Raw genomic sequence first — 18,934 nt, 5'->3', positions numbered from 1 at the left:
TTCAAAGAAGACAATAGACTCAAAGATAAATGCAAGCTCCACATCTAAAGGTAGAGAAATTGTGAACCTTAATGATGCAGTGAAATATCATTATAGTGATTTTCCAGTACAAGCAAAACATGAAGGAAGTGATGATGAACAATCAGACAGCATCTCTACTTCAAATAATGCAGTAGAAGCAGAGATAAATGCAAGCCCCACATGTAAACTTACAGGAACTATAAATCTAAATAAAGTCAGCTGTAAACATTCAAATAAAAATGGGACTGAAAACAATGAACCACAGTTTTGTATCCAAAATGAACAGATATGTAAAGCTTCAGCTAGTCACTGCAATTCTCAGCTGTTTGCTCAAGACCACTCTTACCCTGAAACAAACATAAATGCAACAAGAAACCACAATACGTCATATTATGATACTTCTGAGTGTAGTGATATTGTGGAGAATGATCTTTTTAAAATTTCTCAAAATCCTAAAGGATGCAACACTGTTCAACTTGGGATATCAGAAAATGATTGTAACAGTAACCAAAATACCATAGCTAGCACTTCTTACTACAGAGGCTTTAAAAGTGGAGCAGATGGTATTTGTGGTAATAAAGCTAGTCAGAGTAGCTTAAATACTGGAAACAAATGTCTTGGCTTTTCAGCTACTGCCAATGGTAGTAAATGTGCGAGGAAGAAAGTTGTTAATGGCACAAAAAATTCAAAAACTGAAAGTGGCGTAACAGCTGAAATGACTGTTTACAACAAATCAGGTAGTTATAGTAAAGCTGTTGGTAAACAGCAGGGAATAGCTTCCTCCAGAAATCCAAAATTTTATCCTGATCGTGAAGCTGGAAAAAGAAATGTACATTTATATCATAAGTTTTCAAAAATGGGTGTTGATGGAAGTGATTCATTGGAAACATCCACAACAGGTGGTAGTTCAGATACAGAATCAGAATATCCACCAAAAAATTGTAACTTTAAACAAAAAAATCCTGTAGAAGGACAGGAAAATTAGTGTGGGTCTCTGGATAGTCCAAGTTCAGATTCTACTCTCTGTCATGAAGACACAGAAACAGAAGAATCATGTGAAAAAAATGAAAATTTTAAGTTTCATACTACCAAAGTAAGAAGGGGTACTTCTTCAAACAATAAAACCCTAGAAAAGGGCAACTACATGTCAAAATTCACAACAATTTCCGAAGATTTCACCAAGCCTTATCAGAAATGTTCTCTTAAAGAGCACCACCAGGCTGAAATGAAGGAGAAAGCATCATTTAATTATTCTAGTTCAGAGACTTGTTCCTCATCTTCTGTATCTAAAGGAAAACAGTGTCACATAAATTCAAAAAGAGACATGTATTCTGGAAGACAGAGCCGGATTCCCACTTACATTAAACCATTTGGGCGCCGATCAAGTACAAATTCAGTCAATGTTAATAATCAATGCTCCAAAACAGATAATCAAAACTGTTTGTTAAAACTGAACAAAACCATTAGTGAAAGGAATATCTCAGAGTACACAAAAGACAGCAACCTTGGAAACAAAATGAAGTGTAATAAGGTAAGTATTTCTGTTGTTTGAGTTGAAATGGCAATATGATATGGGTATTATGAATAATTATTTCTTACATACAGTTTCCTTCTGTAATATATAAATTTGTCTCAAAAACTGAAGGAAAACTGTCCCTTGTGTTCACCACTAGATGCTAGAGAAATTTCATTGAGTGATATCTAAAATATATTTTCACTGCATATGTGGTTTATTAAAACTGCTACCATTTCTCATTATGTTATTTTAGAATGCATCAAAAAATGCATCAACTGGAGGTAACAGTCATTAGCAAAGTGAGCTCCAGACTGAAAGAGAGAAAGTGAGGAAGCATGCAGTGTGCATCCGGAGACTCAAGTCAGAGCTACAGTTAATGAAAAACAGCATGGTGGAGTACAAGAAACCACTGGTGCTGGGACACAATTCACAATTGTCCAGGCAGAGAAACAATAGTGTCAGTGCACCTCATAGCCCACATCATTATAGTTTTACTGCAGCAGAATTTCAGAAACAGGTTGTTGAAAAAAATTTCTTAACAAAATGTAATATAGCAGCATGTTATTTTGCAAATATCTGTGAGGGAAAAATTGATGTATCTTGCTTCCCAGAAGCCATGTTAAGGTTCTGGCAGAATCCAGTGCAGAAAAGGAAACTGTTTTTTAACATTAAGGAAATCTGGTCCTCATTTAGGTCACAGTAGACATGCACATGTAGTCGTGACATGTTTGGAGGTAATGTGATATCAGCTGAAGCTGATAGAAGTTTCCAATCATCATATTAATATTTTCCCATCCATTAGCATTGAGATATTATTTTGTAATTAGATATAGGTGAGCAGATTTGTAAATAGAAGAAGTGATGATGGTGGACACATTAATGTGCTTAACGTTATGAGTGATGAAGTTTACTTTCTCTTGTTTGGACATGTTAACTCACAAAACGAAGATATTGACCAGCAGATACCACTTTACCAAGCAAAAACTGGCATTAACTCTGCTGATCCTAGTAATTATATCATTACCCTCATTTTTAATTATATTTTATGATTAAAGCCAAAGAGTACTTTGGAATATTTAAAAATTTCAGTATTTGGCCATTTTATCATGTATCTTACTACTATTCTTTCAACAAGGTAAGGTAGTGAAACTGTGATGACAGGATGAGTCAGGAAACATTTTCAGTCTTCACCTTCTCCAAATATGCCTACACACATTTCATCTGATAGCAAAAGGATAAAACCTGAAACTGTCCCCTCACTATGAAAGAGCTCAAGTTGAATAATTGCAGTGTCACTGATCCAGATGACGTATCTACTTAGAGTCAAGTATATCACAATATGACTGCTCAGCAACAAATAACATTGATGGAGAAGGGCTCATATTGAATATCTTCCATAAGGAAATATTTTCGGTTAAAAGCAGCAAATAATTTTATGCCATTGCAGGCTCTTTTCACTATAGACATTTATAACATTCATAATGTCCCTAAACATTATCAAGAGGTATGTTTAAAGTGTTCACCTACTATTGCACAATCTATATAACTTTTAAAAAATGAAGCAAAATAAATAAGAAAAAGTCATAGCACATTACCAGCTGCAAATTTTGTCTCTAGTCTTTTATTTATGATAGGTAAGGAAGTAAAAAATCTTATATGAATTAATATTAGCATAGAAATCGATGCTTTAAACTTCAGAGATATTAGAAAAGTAGTTGCATGTAAAAGGGGTGGGAGAGGGAGGGAGAGAGAGAGAGACATTCAGAGAGAGAGACAGACAAGGAGAGAGAGAGAGAGAGAGAGAGAGAGAGAGAGAGAAATGCCTGCTTAATAATACTGTTTAGCACTTTGGAATGCACATGCATGTACATATGCTCATCTAGATTCCAGAAGACACATGCTACAATTCAGCTGCACTATAATTTATAGTTTTTCACTATACTACTGTGTTTGTAGTTAGAAGCAAATTCTGTATTCTTGATTTCTTCTGGGTTGTTAACCATTGGCACACTGAGGCTTAACTCAAGTATTGTAGGTCTGCTTCTTCAACAACACAGATTTTATTAACCATAGCTTTAAATGTGAATATTATTGGTTAAATTTTACTGTGACTGTTACTGACATTGAATGAAACAACAATTTTATCATTACCAGCCACAATTTATCTATTTACATGATGTTTTTCAGAGGTTTAAACCTCCTTCACCATTAATATGACAATGCAGTCTTAACACAACATAACGTTTGATGTTAACAGACATAAATCCACCTGGTAATGGGGTTTTAAATCTCTGAAACTTATCATAGAAATCAGGAAATTTGGTGTTTCAGTCAGTAAGTGCAACTTATTTACAATCGAATCACAGAAAGCAATACTTCCTGACTCTTCTGGAAATACACAAAACAAAGAATTCTGGAGGTGGATAACTTATGTTCAATACAGTAATTTCAATGTTTGTTGAATAACTCACACATCAGTGCTGGAAAACACTGTTCAGAGGTTCCAGTGGAAAACACTGAGATACAAACCATGCTCTTCATGCACTCATATGCCCTCAGTTTATTCACGTGAAATACAAAGGTCAGTTTAATTATGAGCAGAGACAGTTTTACATTATTAGAATTATACATTAATACCTTCAACTGCTGATGTGTGTTGATATATATCAATAAGGACAGGTGAAAATGTGTGCACTGACCAGGACTCGAACCCGGGATCTTCTGCTTACATCACAAATGCTCTGTCCATCTGAGCCACCAAAGGCACAGCGGATAGTGCAACTGCAGGGACTATCTTGCACTTGCCTCCTGCGAGACCCACATTCTCACCTTATATGTCTACACTCCACACACTACATTCGTAGTGTCATAACCCCCGGTCAGCGCACACATTTTCACCTGTCCCCGTTGATATATATCAACACCCGTCAGCAGCTGAATGTATTAATATGTAATTCTAATTTCATTCTAGATGGCTGCAGGTCATCAATGGTGACTGTTCTTTCGGACATGTCCGAAAGAACAGACACCATATCCATATAAGTATATAGTTCTGGCAATACCGGATGTGACCTTCTTCTATGTGGATGCACACATATTACCGGAACTCATACAGGACTTGGTAAGAATGTCTTCCATGAGTAATGAGTGTGTTGGGTAGGGACACTACGAATGTAGTGTGTGGACATATAAGGTGAGAATGTGGCGTGCATGAGATAGTTCCTGCAGTCACGCTATCCTCTGTTCACTCGGTGGCTTAGCTGGATAGAGCATCTGCCATGTAAGCAGGAGATCCCGGGTTCGAGTCCCGGTTGGAGCACACAGTTTCACCTGTCCCCGTTGATATACCGGGTGATCAAAAAGTCAGTATAAATTTGAAAACTTAATAAACCATGGAATAATGTAGATAGAGAGGTAACAATTGACACACATGCTTGGAATGACATGGGGTTTTATTAGAACAAAAAAAAAAAAAAAGTACACAATATGTCAGACAGATCGCGCTGGACAGCAAAACTGCTACCGTGACGGGTGAGAGGTATGCCGATATGTTACAGAATCGCATCATCCCCAACCTGGCTGATAAACACCTGCTGGAGCGTACGATGTTTATGCAGGATGGCGCTCCACCCCATATTGCTAGACGCGTGAAAGATCTCTTGCGTGCATCGTTTGGTGATGATCGTGTGCTCAGCCGCTACTTTCGCCATGCTTGGCCTCCCAGGTCCCCAGACCTCAGTCTGTGCGATTATTGGCTTTGGGGTTACCTGAAGTTCCAAGTGTATCGTGATCGACCGACATCTCTAGGGATGCTGAAAGACGACATCCGACGCCAATGTCTCACCATAACTCCAGACATGCTTTATAGTGCTGTTCACAACATTATTCCTCGATTACAGCTATTATTGAGGAATGATGGTGGACATATTGAACATTTCCTGTAAAGAACATCATCTTTGATTTGTCTTACTTTGTTATGCTAATTATTGCTATTCTGATCAAATGAAGCACCATCTGTCGGATATTTTTTGAACTTTTGTATTTTTTTTTTTTTTTTTTTGTTCTAATAAAACCCCATGTCATTCCAAGCATGTGTGTCAATTTGTACCTCTCTATCTGCATTATTCCGTGACTTATTCAGTTTTCAAATTTATACTGACTTTTTGATCACCCTGTATATCAACGCCCGTCAGCAGCTGAAGGTATTAAAATATAATTCTAATTTCGTTCTAGGTGGTTGCAGGTCATCATCAATAGTGTCTGTTCTTTTGGACACATCTCAAAGAACAGACACCGTATTCATAAAGTATATAGTTCTACATTAGGTAGACAGGCAATCATTGTGCTGACCAAGGATTGTTATGAGGTAACAACGAAGTCCAGATAACAGTCCAGGAGAATACCACTCTTGTAGGGTTGTTGCCAAAAGATAGACCAGAGAGCTTGCTGTAAACATTAGTAATTTGACAAATAAGACTGTGGAGGTGTGCAGCAGCCCTTAAATCTGCCACAGCTGTTTTGCCATGTGACCTGGCACTGGCAGATGTGTCCTCTCAGGCCACATCTCGTGACCTATCAGGCATACGCAGAATTACATCAAGTGATCCATTGCTACATCTGGCAAACTTACAAGATCCCACTCCCCCTTGAACCATAATGGCTAAAAGACAAGGTAAGTGCAACCTGGAGCAAATGCTGGGGTACAGCTTTAGGTGCTTTCAGTAGTGGAGCCCCTCCCAGGTCCAATGCTGAAGAGGCAGGAGCTGACAGTAGGTTTGACTTGCAACTTTCTGCTGATTCCAGTGAAAGCTGTGGGTTTGGCATCAAACTGGGCACAGACTGGATGACCTCTATAGGAGTGATGGATGATTTCTGGAAAACTGGGAATGCCTCAGATCTCATCCTGGCACCAGACCCCCACAGCTTCTGTTCTTGGTCCTGGGGCTGGACAAGGTGGGTTGCCCCTGATGGCATGCAGATCCAGAGGCTGACATTGCATGAATGGCACAACTGACACCTTGTCTGCCATTGTTGGTCCTGGCAGTGAGTGAGGCAGGTTTCCCTTGCCAGTGTGGCAGATCCAGAGGTTGCCCCAGATGATTCAGAGATATCAGATTCCAGTGCCAGAGAATGATGCTTCAAGTTTTGTGACCACCAGGACCAACTGGCAGCCTTGCTGAGCAGTGATAGAGACACATTTTCAGTGATATGTATGTCCAAATGTGTCCACCCAGATAGGGATTCCCACCTCAAAGGGTGTGGTGACTTCTTCTTCTTGTAGTGATAGAGGTTGCAACACATCTATCAAGGAATGATGAGAGTGTCCATGTGAGAGTTCTGCCAGGCTTCGATGATGGGTCGGTATGACCTGGTAAGAGAATAAAGAAGTAAGCAGTGCAGAATCAGTAGGTTAGGATGGAAATAGTTTTTCCATCTGCAATTTAAATGTTTACACAAAATGTTGAGTCATGTCAGTAGATGCAGGATGCAACGTGGTTCTGCTGAGCTTGATCACATTCCATATGCAAAACCAGTGAAACCCAGTGGAACAAACTGTGGCCCATTATTTGTGACCATAGTTTGTAGGGCTCTTTCAATAGGAAAAACAGTAGTCAGGGTCTTAGTGCTATTCTCTGTCATGCTCTGTTGCATTTTTATGATGTATGGAAATGAAAATATGCATCTATGAAAGTCAACCACATTGCCCAGTGGAATGGACCACAAAGTCTACATGAACCTGATCCCACAGCTGTGTAGGCATAGGCCCTGGCTGGTAGGCTTGGGGTAGTGCAGGTTGCTGTGTTTGATAAGCTTAGCATTTTTCCAATCCATATGTTTATGAGTCAGATTCTTCATTCTGGAAATACTCCAGTTGTCTTATGCAGAAGTCAAAATATATGGGACCACGGAACCTCTCAAATCATCAATAGACATTAACACTCATCTTAATTCAATAATAGAACACCTTCAAAAAGATTTAGGGCATGGCACTGTAAAAAGAAACAATGAAGTTCCAAAAAGGTTGCTGATAGAAAGGCCTGTGGCCAGCCAGCTTTCACAAATTGGCAAACCTGCCTCAATAGAGGATTGTTATTTGTAGCTGCTGCAAAATTTCTGGAAATAGTGGGAAATCCTTTCACAAAGTGTTCCAGTTGTGAATCAATGTGAAAATAAATAGTCTTGTGTTTCAAACTTCCTGGCAGATTAAAACTGTGTGCTGGACAGGGACTCAAACCTCTGACTTTCCCTTTCAGAGGCAAGTGCTATACTGGCTCAGCTGTACAAGCATTACTAATGACGCACCCTCAAAGCTTTACTTCCACCTTTACCTCATCGCCTACTTTCCAAATTTCACAGAAACAGGAGAATTTTCATGAAATCTGAAAGGTAGGAGATGAGGTACTGGTGAAAGTAAAGCTGCAAGGATGAGTCATGAGCCATGCTTGGACAGCTCAGTCAGTACTTCCCAATGAAAGACAAGGGTCCCAGGTTTGAGTCCTGAACTGGCACACTGTTTAAATCTATCAGCAAGTTTCAAATCATTGCACACCCTGTTGCAGAGTGAAAATGCGTTCTGGAAGACTTTTCTCAATCAGATTCCTCATCAAGACCCATAGGCTACTTTAACAGCACATCTGTATTCACATGTTAGACCAATGTACAATAATAGATGAAACAGTGGTTATTTGAGAAGAAAAGAGCCAAGTGCTGTAACCTCTGAGATACCAATTCAAGCAAGTTTGGCTTGAGGCCAAATATGGACAACAGCTGTGGTCTGGGACAAGATGAAAATTGTTGCCTTACTGGAAAATGTGGAACTTCTGGATGACAAAGACAACTGCCAATGCCTCATTCCTTATCTGGAAATACGTTTTGTGTGCTGTGGTGACTGTCATAAAGGCAGACACAATAGACCATCCAGAACCATTTTGGTACTTCGCAACAGAGCAGCCCTGACACCATAGGGTGATGCATCTGTGGCCTATGCTAGCATTAAATACACTCAATACAAGACTGAAAGTTGGAGCATTTTGACAAGTTACATTTAGCCTAATTTTCAAAAGGACAGATAGACCTGCTGGAGATTTGATACATGCTCTTCCTGAGTTCTCCCTCACGCTGGCAATAGTTTGTTCCAGAAATTTCTGGAAGACTGCTGGTGCATTAGCAGCACTGAAACATAAACTGTTATGTCGATAGAGGCTACTCAGATTTAAATTCATTCGTTGCCCACCTCTTAGGTTTGCTTTCAATTTGTTTGTAATTTGTACTGAACTGTATGATCACTGTATATGCGTACATCAGGTCCAGGATAAGACTTACTTTATTTGATTTGGTTTCTTTAGCTTTTTCTGACCATAATGTACTCAGTTTGATAGTGTCCTGTATCCCCTAGTTTCCATATGTGACATCATCTTGGCTGGTTCTGAAATGATGTATTTGTGACCACCAGAAAAAGTTTAAAAAAATTTTGTTCTCTTCCATTTCCAGTTCCTAATCCATACCTTCCTTTCACTTCAGTTCTTTGTGTTTCTCCTACCTCAACATGTCAGCCACTCATAATAATAGAGGTACTCTCTGTCTTCCGTGTATTGCAGAACTTTCTCAAGTTGTTTGTAGACTTCTGTTTATCATCACTATATCCATATGTTGGCCTGTATCCAGTCATTTTGTTTTGATCACCTGAGTTTATTACATGAAGATTGTCACTCCTGAAACCCTCATCATCTTTCCATTTAATTTCACCCACTCCTAATATGTCTATTTGTAGCCTTTTTTGTATTGTATTTATTAGTCATGTTGTCTACAGAAGCATCTTTTCCATAAGACATCAGACAATTCAAGTTAGAAGCACACTTATGAAAGTGATTTCTAGGCATACTTATTTAATGATACAATAAAACAGTTTGTTCATTAAATGTTTGTGTAACACACTCTATAAATTTAAATATTCTTCAGTGGAGTAAAAGTAGTCTACATCTATCTACATCCATACTCCGCAAGCCACCTGACGGTGTGTGGCGGAGGGTACCTTCAGTACCTCAATCGGTTCTCCCTTCTATTCCAGTCTCGTATTGTTCATGGAAAGAAGGATTGGCAGTATGCCTCTGTGTGGGCTCTAATCTCTCTGATTTTATCCTCATGGTCTCTTCGCAAGATATACGTAGGAGGGAGCAATATACTGCTTGACTCTTCGGTGAAGGTATGTTCTCGAAACTTTGACAAAAGCCCGTACCGAGCTGCTGAGCTTCTCTCCTGCAGAGTCTTCCACTGGAGTTTATCTATCATCTCCGTAACGCTTTCGCAATTACTAAATGATCCTGTAATGAAGCGTGCTGCTCTCCGTTGGATCTTCTCTATGTCTTGTATCAACCCTATCTGGTACGGATCCCACACTGCTGAGCAGTATTCAAGCAGTGGGTGAACAAGCATACTGTAACCTACTTCCTTTGTTTTCAGATTGCATTTCCTTAGGATTCTTCCAATCAATCTCAGTCTGGCATCTGCTTTACCGACGATCAACATTATATGATCATTCCATTTTAAATCACTCCTAATGCGTACTCCCAGATAATTTATGGTATTAACCGCTTCCAGTTGCTGACCTGCTATTTTGTAACTAAATGATAAAGGATCTATCTTTCTGTGTATTCGCAGCACATTACACTTGTCTATATTGAGATTCAATTGCCATTCCCTGCACCATGCGTCAATTCGCTGCAGATCCTCCGGCATTTCAGTACAATTTTCCATTGTTACAACCTCTCGATACACCACAGCATCATCTGCAAAAAGCCTCAGTGAACTTCCGATGTCATCCACCAGGTCATTTATGTATATTGTGAATAGCAACGGTCCTATGACACTCCCCTGCGGCACACCTGAAATCACTCTTACTTCGGAAGACTTCTCTCCATTGAGAATAACATGCTGCGTCCTGTTATCTAGGAACTCCTCAATCCAATCACACATATGCTCTTACTTTGTTCATTAAACGACTGTGGCGAACTGTATCGAACGCCTTGCAGAAGTCAAGAAACACTGCATCTACCTGTGAACCCGTGTCTATGGCCCTCTGAGTCTCGTGGACAAATAGCGCTAGCTGGGTTTCACATGACCGTCTTTTTCGAAACCCATGCTGATTCCTACAGAGTAGATTTCTAGTCTCCAGAAAAGTCATTATACTCAAACACAATACGTGTTCCAAAATTCTACAACTGATCGACATTAGAGATATATGTCTATAGTTCTGCACATCTGTTCAACATCCCTTCTTGAAAACGGGGATGACCTGTGCCCTTTTCTAATCCTTTGGAATGCTACGCTCTTCTAGAGACCTACGGTACACCGCTGCAAGAAGGGGGGGCAAGTTCCTTCGCATACTCTGTGTAAAATTGAACTGGTATCCCATCAGGTCCAGAGGCCTTTCCTCTTTTGAGCGATTTTAATTTTTTCTCTATCCCTCTGTCGTCCATTTCGATATCTACCATTTTGTCATCTGTGCGACAATCTAGAGAAGGAACTACAGTGCAATCTTCCTCTGTGAAACAACTTTGGAAAAAGACATTTAGTATTTCGGCCTTTAGTCTGTCATCCTCTGTTTCAGTACCATTTTGGTCACAGAGTGTCTGGACATTTTGTTTTGATCCACCTACCACTTTGACATAAAACCAAAATTTCTTAGGGTTTTCTGCCAAGTCAGTACATAGAACTTTACTTTCAAATTCATTGAACGCCTCTCGCATAGCCCTCCTCACACTACATTTCGCTTCGCGTAATTTTTGTTTGTCTGCAAGGTTTTGGCTATGTTTATGTTTGCTGTGAAGTTCCCTTTGCTTCCGCAGCAGTTTTCTTACTCGGTTGTTGTACCACGGTGGCTCTTTTCCATCTCTTACGATCTTGCTTGGCACATACTCATCTAACGCATAATGTACGACGGTTTTGAACTTTGTCCACTGATCCTCAACACTATCTGTAGTGATGCTGTAAATATGACTTTAGAGATTTTCCAAAGGTTTTGACATCAGTAATAACTTTTATGTTTTCAGGAAGTTTGTTGTAATGTTTATCTCCCATGTAGAAAGCACCATTTTGGCACAGAGACATGTTGATTTGGGTTATATGTAAATTTTTGTTTTGTTTGGTAAAGTGTATATCACAGTTTTTTTTACATTCTGCCGTCCCTACCTGTTACATTTATTTTAAAGAATATAAAGGTTTCCATAATCTATACACATGGTAATGGAGGAATACCAGATCTCAAAATAGAGATTTGCAAGAGTCTCTAGGTTTGCATCCAAAGCAAATTCCAAATTCTAGTTGCCCTTTTTGTAGTTTGAAAGTGCTATTAGCCATTGTAAAGTTTCCTCAGAAAGTGACTCCATATTTAAGGCAAGAGTGGAAGTAGTCATATTATGCATTCATTTCTGTTTTGTCGCTATAGCATGGTTTCAGTGTGCAAAGAAGGTAACATGTCTTTTTCAGTTCTGCATTAAGCTATTCAATGTGCTTATACCATTTTACATTGCTGTGCAGTCAAAGTCCTAGGAATTTGGTTTCAGTGCTGTTACTAACTAGTTCATTGTTCACAAACAATTTTATATTCTGGCTAACCGCAGCTGTTGAAAGGCATGATGTCAGAAAGAATTCCGCTCACAGCTGATAAAATTGTTGTTTATTAAAACACAACTGGTTTCACAGCTTTAAGCTGCACCATCAGGTGGACAATGTTAAAAGATCATAGGCATACCCATCACTTCCAGTCTCTGAATAGTAACTTTTGACTAGGAGCAATGGGTATGCCTATGATCTTTTAACATTGTTCACCTCATGATGCAGCTTAAATCTGTGAAACCAGAAATGTTCTAGACATCATGTAGTTTATTTTGGTAGAATTGTGGTGTCATCTTCAAATATGATTGTTCTATGTGCAGCCACATTTAAGTTGAGATTATTTATGTTATTGATCCTTGAGGTATTTGTTTATAGTCTGATAAGTGCTCAGACAGAGTTTTTAGATGGATATTTCTGTGCTTGATTTTAAATTCCCCAATTTACCTCAGATTCCCAGTGATCTAACATTCCAAGTCACCACTCCCTTATATATTTTCTTCACTTTAATTTTATTTTCATCTCAGTTACTTTATTAAGCCCCTTGGAGACTGTTCCCAGCTGGAGATCTAACAGGGGACTAATTTAGCTCTAGAAAATTTAGTCACAGAAGGATATATCATAGATACTAATGGTTTGCAGTAGTGAGATGATTTATGTGCTAGCTTTTCCTTGCTTTCTCATTCTACTCAGATGGCTGGGATGATTGTTGCCATCTTGACCTGTCTGTATTTGCTGTATAGCTGCACTGACTTTGTCTTCCGTTATAGTCAAACTACAACTTCTGCTGTCCACTTGTAGGTTAGTTTATTTAAGGTCTGCCCCAAGTATCTCATTTCCTCAGTTGCACCCAAATCTAGGACGCATTCCCCTATCCACCACCTTGGGAAAAACCAGATGCAGGAGGAAACCAGCATGAGGTTTCATGCTTAAACAATATAAGAATTTGAGCCAGCTAATGGAAACAAGTTTTTATATGCTTTATTTCACAAAGCACACTTATATTTTGCTACTGTCAACATCATCACCAACAGTTAACTGTGAGCCTGGTGATATTCTAATTATATTATTCACAGTCTTTGAACACAATTTCTTAAGGAGTTGGACAGTTAATTTCCTAAAGTTATGAACATTTTGAGATCTTTGTGAATATTACACCATTCTGAAGATCTCAGAACTAATTATCTGGATATTTTTTAAAAAATGTGATCAGTGACTATGAATAAAGTAATTTAAATATTTCAAGGGTCACTATTAACTTTTGGTGATAGTGTTGCAATTAGTTGTGCCATTTCCATGGTATGACCATTTAATGATTTATAAAATAGTACAGAAACTTTGTGGTGCAGTTGTCTGCTTGTTTGTGACTTCTACATTTTACTGCATTGACCTGAAGATGTTCATTGCTGAACAAAATTAATTATCTCGACCCATAAACATTTTTTATCTAAAACTGCAAATAAAATATTTTCACCACTTGAATGATGTATGTGTTGCATGTGGAGAGAAGAAAATTAGACCAAGAGCTGCATATACGTGATGCAAATTTTGTAAAATATTTTCAAAAATTGAAATCAGAAACTGAACTCTTCAATTGCTCAGGTAAGTGGTTGCTAATGTAAGACATTACAGACTCATATTGTGATACCTTGGTAGGATGGTAAGAGAGCTGAGTGCAGTGGAAGAAAAGTTTCAGCTACATGTGAATCAGTTACTTCTGGATTTCTTCCTTATAAAGGAACAAGGCACACAATTTCAGATTTTGCTAGCAAATCTGTGGAATATTTTTTTCTTTGTTGCTCACATAGATAAACTAATATGGTATCCATCGTATTTTGGCCATGGGACATTTGTCATCTTCAGATAACTCTTGTTGAGTACTGGCTTGCTTCAAAGGGACATAATGATGTAGTCTTGCTGTCCATCCAACATCCACCATTGGGATCAATAAAATGTGCTCGAGCTATCACATGAAGGTGTGAAAAATCATGTATTATCATGACCATGCAAACAACTGAAGAAAAAGGAAATGTGCCAGGGACAAACCCATCAAATTAAACTTATGACCTGCTAAATCGGACATGGCTGAGTACAGCAGAGAAATGGACTGTAAGATGGAATGTAAGAAGACAAATGAAAAGACCTATCCTCCTTCTGAGAAAGTATGTTTTGGTGTAATAACCACAAACAGCGAAGTTTACACTCAGTGAGAGTACATGGGCTGCTATGCCATACAAGGGCATTTCATCACTACACCTATGGGATTGTGGTGTGGTTTCTTAGAAGAATTCCTACACTTCCTTCAAAGGTAAATTCACATGCTCCGTGTTTTGTGCAATTGCTGGCACTTTTTCCAGTTTAGCAACAAAACGCATTTTATTTACAGTGTCCCATCTCCAGTTGCTGAATTTCCATAAATGTGAAGCTTTATAAAGTGGAAAATAAACATGTTTTCACTGTAGTAGGCACCATGTGCTGAGTAAGATAGTAATTTCCCATAATTTTAAATACAGATAAAATAAGATGAATACTAGTAACTAATATCATCTATGAAGTTGTTCATTAGTCAAAGTTAACAGTTAGTGTAGCATGTGCTACCTTCTTTCTGTTATTATATTCAGGTCTCTTACTATATAACTGAAGGTTCTCCTCCATCTGAACTCTATAGAATGAATTAATGATTAACTGGTTTAATATTTTTTAGAAAAAATGTATTTTATCCTCATATGCTGTTATTTTTAAACAGTTGAACAGTTCTGTACACAGTTTTTTTATGAACCTGAATCAACATTTTTTTTACTTCACATTAATGTGGAAAACAAAAATTAACTATATCCTCAATGAAATTTGTTTGTTTGCATAAGAGGAGATTAGACAGAGGCATCTAATGCAATATACATATTTGATGGTTGACAGTCCTTATCTAATGATGACTTTCTTTGCCTGTTTAAATCCCATTTTCATACTCATCATGTGACACAAGTTGTTACAGTGACTGTTTTCAGGGAAAAAATCTAGCCTCTGGATATGTTGCTAGTGATAATTTTGGACATATTTTAATAGCTTCTTCTACCTGTGAATCAAGGTTTGGGAAGGTGCTTAGGTTCAGGGATACATACTCATTTTCAGTATGTGCAATGTCTGGTTACAACACGTAAATAACTTGAATTGGAGACTGATGCTACATACATGGGCTGAGCTGTGTCACAGTTAATGCATAAGTGAGTAGTTGTATATAAACAATTTACTATCATTCTCAACCATTGGTAAACATTCCATGAAAAGTCAGTAAGTGCCAAAAGATGATATATCACCCATAGGCATAACTTCAACAGGAAAGTTGCTTAGCCTCTGTGAATGTAATTTGTCATATCATGAAACTGCAGGCTGTATAAAATAATAATAGTAATAATAAATGGTTCATCTGTCCATAATAACTTTTACAGTCATGGACATAGTCTGTTTATAAACATATGAGCATTAATAACAATTTAAAAATAAGATAAATTATACACAACAACATTAAAAGTCTTTGATGAAGTTCAAACATTTATCAATTAACAGTTGCTTTAATTTTGTCTTAAATATGTTTCCATGTCACAGATTTGTGCTATTTGGTAGTCTGTAATAAAAATGTCTGCCAGCAGAAAATGGACTATGATCTGATGCTCTTTCATCACTAAATTTTATGTGGTAATCCTCTCTTTTTCTTGCATTATAATTATGGATTTCACTGTTGATTGTCCTATGCCCCACATTTTCTTTTACAAACAGTATAGTCCTGAGAACATACAATGAATACACTGCTATTATGTTATGCTTAATAAAGTATTTTCTACTGGACTGACATTTAATAATATTAGCTATAATCATAATTGCTCTTTTCTAGGCTCTGAAAGCTCTAGCCATGTATATCGGTGGTGGCCCAGTCAAATCTCAATACCATGTTGTAGGTGGGAGTGTATAATTCCAAAACAAATTTGTCTTAAGACAGGTGGTGCTATTATGCAAGAAAGGCATTAGCAGGTAGGTGTTACATGAGATTATTTACACGTGTAGCTGATGTGCTCCCTCTATGTAAGAGGTCCATCTACTATAATATCCATGAATTCATGTTTAGCAGTTGTTTTAACTGATAACTCTGGCTCAGTATCCACTTATCTTGATATATAATTTAGCAGAAACTCCATCAGAATTATCTTGTCCTTATTTAGCACCAGTTTGTTTTTGGTGAGATATTCTGTAATGATACTAATGTTCTCTATGTTATTTTGCACTGCTAACTAACTGTTTTGTAGAGCTACAGATTATGTAGGAGGTATCATCAGCATAATTAAGTAGATGTGAATTTTGTGGAATTACTATATCATTGACATACACAATAAACAAAAAAGGCCCTGAGGGGCCTGCAGTTGAGAATTCTATATGATGATTTTACTGTATATGTCCCATATTTGTATGATACAACTTAACACATTGTCTTCTGTCAGCAAGGTATGATCTTAACGAATGTGATGCCACTCTTCTGACTCCATAAGTTTCTAATTTATATAGAATAATAGAATGATTTATAGAGTCAAACACCTAGGACATGTCTAAAAAGTTGTCAATAACTTTGTTTTCATCTTTAAGTTTATTCAAGATGACTTGAAAAACTGTAGCTACAGCTGTTATTGTACATCTACCCTTCCTGAAACCATGCTGAGAGAGTTTTGATTGATTGTACTTAGAGAAAAATGATTCAAGTTGATTAAGAAGTAGCCTTCCCTACAACTTACTAAGTACTAATGTCAAGGAAATAGGCCTATAATTTTGTATATCAGTAGTTCTTCCCTTTTTATGCATTGGTCTTATTTCAGTGACTTTTAAAAAGTCAGAAAATGACCCCTGACTGAAAGAGCTGTCTATTAAATGTTGTAGTGGCTTTATTAATTCATTACTGCATTCTTCCATAAATTTGGCTGAGATTTTATCCCAGCCACTGGATGTAATTGCTTTTAAGTTGGAAATGGTTTTCAGGTTTTCCAATTCTGTAACAGACCTCAGGAAGAATAAATTACTGACACAAATGAGATTTAGCACCTGTGGTGGATCAGTCACATCCTCCATACTCATCTTAATAAATTGGTCTAAGAATCTCTCACGTACTTCCTTTGGATCACTCAGCAATTTTTCATTGCCTCTTATTATGTTATTGCAGACTGCATTGTCACTCCCCGTGCTTTCCTTATTTACTTAACTCCATGCTGTTTTGCTAACATTATTGGATTGCCTCATCCATTCTGCATACATCTGTGCTATTAATGTTTTAACTGCTTCCTTGTAGGGTTTTCTACAAGCTTTGTGTTTAGATTGGAAGTACTACAGTTTGGTGTCTCTAAAAGAAATATACAAATTGTTCATACTTTCCTTTAATTTTATCACATTAGGGGGAAGTTTAAGATTCTTAGAACTGTTCTAACAGTGATTTATACATCAAAGACATGGAAAAACTTGACTCTATGTGTGCTAAAACCAGCAATTGATCACAAAATATGACACCTGCTCAGTATCACAGATATCTTACAAGCACTTTTGTGATGGTCTGTATTGCTTTATCATGAGTGTTGGTACAACACTGCTGTTTCATACAGTTCATTGACATATGTAATGTGTTGAACAGTAAGTATGTATTGATTTCTTCAGACTGCCTCAGAGAAAATGCCATAAACAGCATCTGAATTAATAGTGTCCATTATGGATCTGAGGTAACAGTATGTTATGTTTTTACAGTAATAATTGGTAGCATTCAGTTACAATATTTATCCTATGCACAACTCTACAACACATTTCTAGTGACAATGCTCTCATCGTCAGGTTGTTAAACCTAGCTCATGAAGTTCATTATCCTTAACTAGTATACACACCATCACCTATAATGGGCTCCTTCATGCAGACAGTGGCGAGCAGTTTACAGCAAATAATCTTTTCCAATAAGTGCCCCTTATTATGACCTTTAATAAAGCTCAGTTGTGTATTAGATTATTTGGAAGTGAATTGCATCTCCCAGAGTACTGTATTTGGCATTGTTCCAAATGTGTGCCCAGTATGTTACCATATCCTGGGGACTCTGTTACTCCAAATTACAGATACTCTAAGTACCAACCATTATATCATGAAGTTTTGATTACAAGCTATCAAGAAGACCATTCTATATGATCTCACAATATGTCGCGGCTCCTATCAAAGTATGACAGCTTCACTATCTGCTTATTTAGGAAATATTGAGTTACTTTATTTTCTCAACAGTATATGTTTTATGTCATTGTACATCATATTTATATCATTTCTAATTTAATTTTGATGAGTTGTTTCCAGTGCTTCAATTTTAACTAACAACTGTATATAAAACTATAGCAGCATATAAGACCTATGTCATAATTATAAAAGTATTACTTATATATCTTATTCTTATCTTTGTCTTTTTTTTCCTGTGTTGTAGATTCCGTTTATTTCATTCTCTCTGTCATATCATTTAGTTCTTTTCCTGAACCACAAAATGGATCAAATACTCAATACTTATTTGCTGTTTTTCTGTTCTGTCAAACAAAAACCATTACCATCTTTTAACTATGTTTTGTGTGTCACAGGTAAATGAGCTGGAACAGAAGGTTAATGAAGACCATGCTTTGAGGTTTTCCCTTGAAGTTCAAGTTAACAAAATGAGATATGAATTACAGGTAATTTCTGCTTTGTGATGCTGACCACATTACTGGCCCATTTAGCATCTAGATTATTGATAAAAAT

The 18,934-nt window shown here is 37.4% G+C and overlaps 1 protein-coding gene across 1 annotated transcript in view; it reads left to right on the top strand.

Moving 5' to 3' along the window:
• Positions 1-1,165: 1,165 nt before the first annotated feature.
• Positions 1,166-18,934, top strand: part of LOC126184471 (RB1-inducible coiled-coil protein 1-like) — an 82,863-nt gene continuing 65,094 nt past the window's right edge. The window contains exons 1-3 of the mRNA XM_049926863.1: positions 1,166-1,552; positions 1,833-2,054; positions 18,778-18,867. Coding sequence (XP_049782820.1) covers positions 1,166-1,552; positions 1,833-2,054; positions 18,778-18,867 — 699 coding nt within the window. The remainder of the gene's footprint in view (positions 1,553-1,832; positions 2,055-18,777; positions 18,868-18,934) is intronic.

Source organism: Schistocerca cancellata, chromosome 4 (genome assembly GCF_023864275.1).
Source record: "Schistocerca cancellata isolate TAMUIC-IGC-003103 chromosome 4, iqSchCanc2.1, whole genome shotgun sequence".
Lineage (NCBI taxonomy): Eukaryota > Metazoa > Arthropoda > Insecta > Orthoptera > Acrididae > Schistocerca > Schistocerca cancellata.
This window is presented reverse-complemented; position numbering and strand designations above follow the sequence as displayed.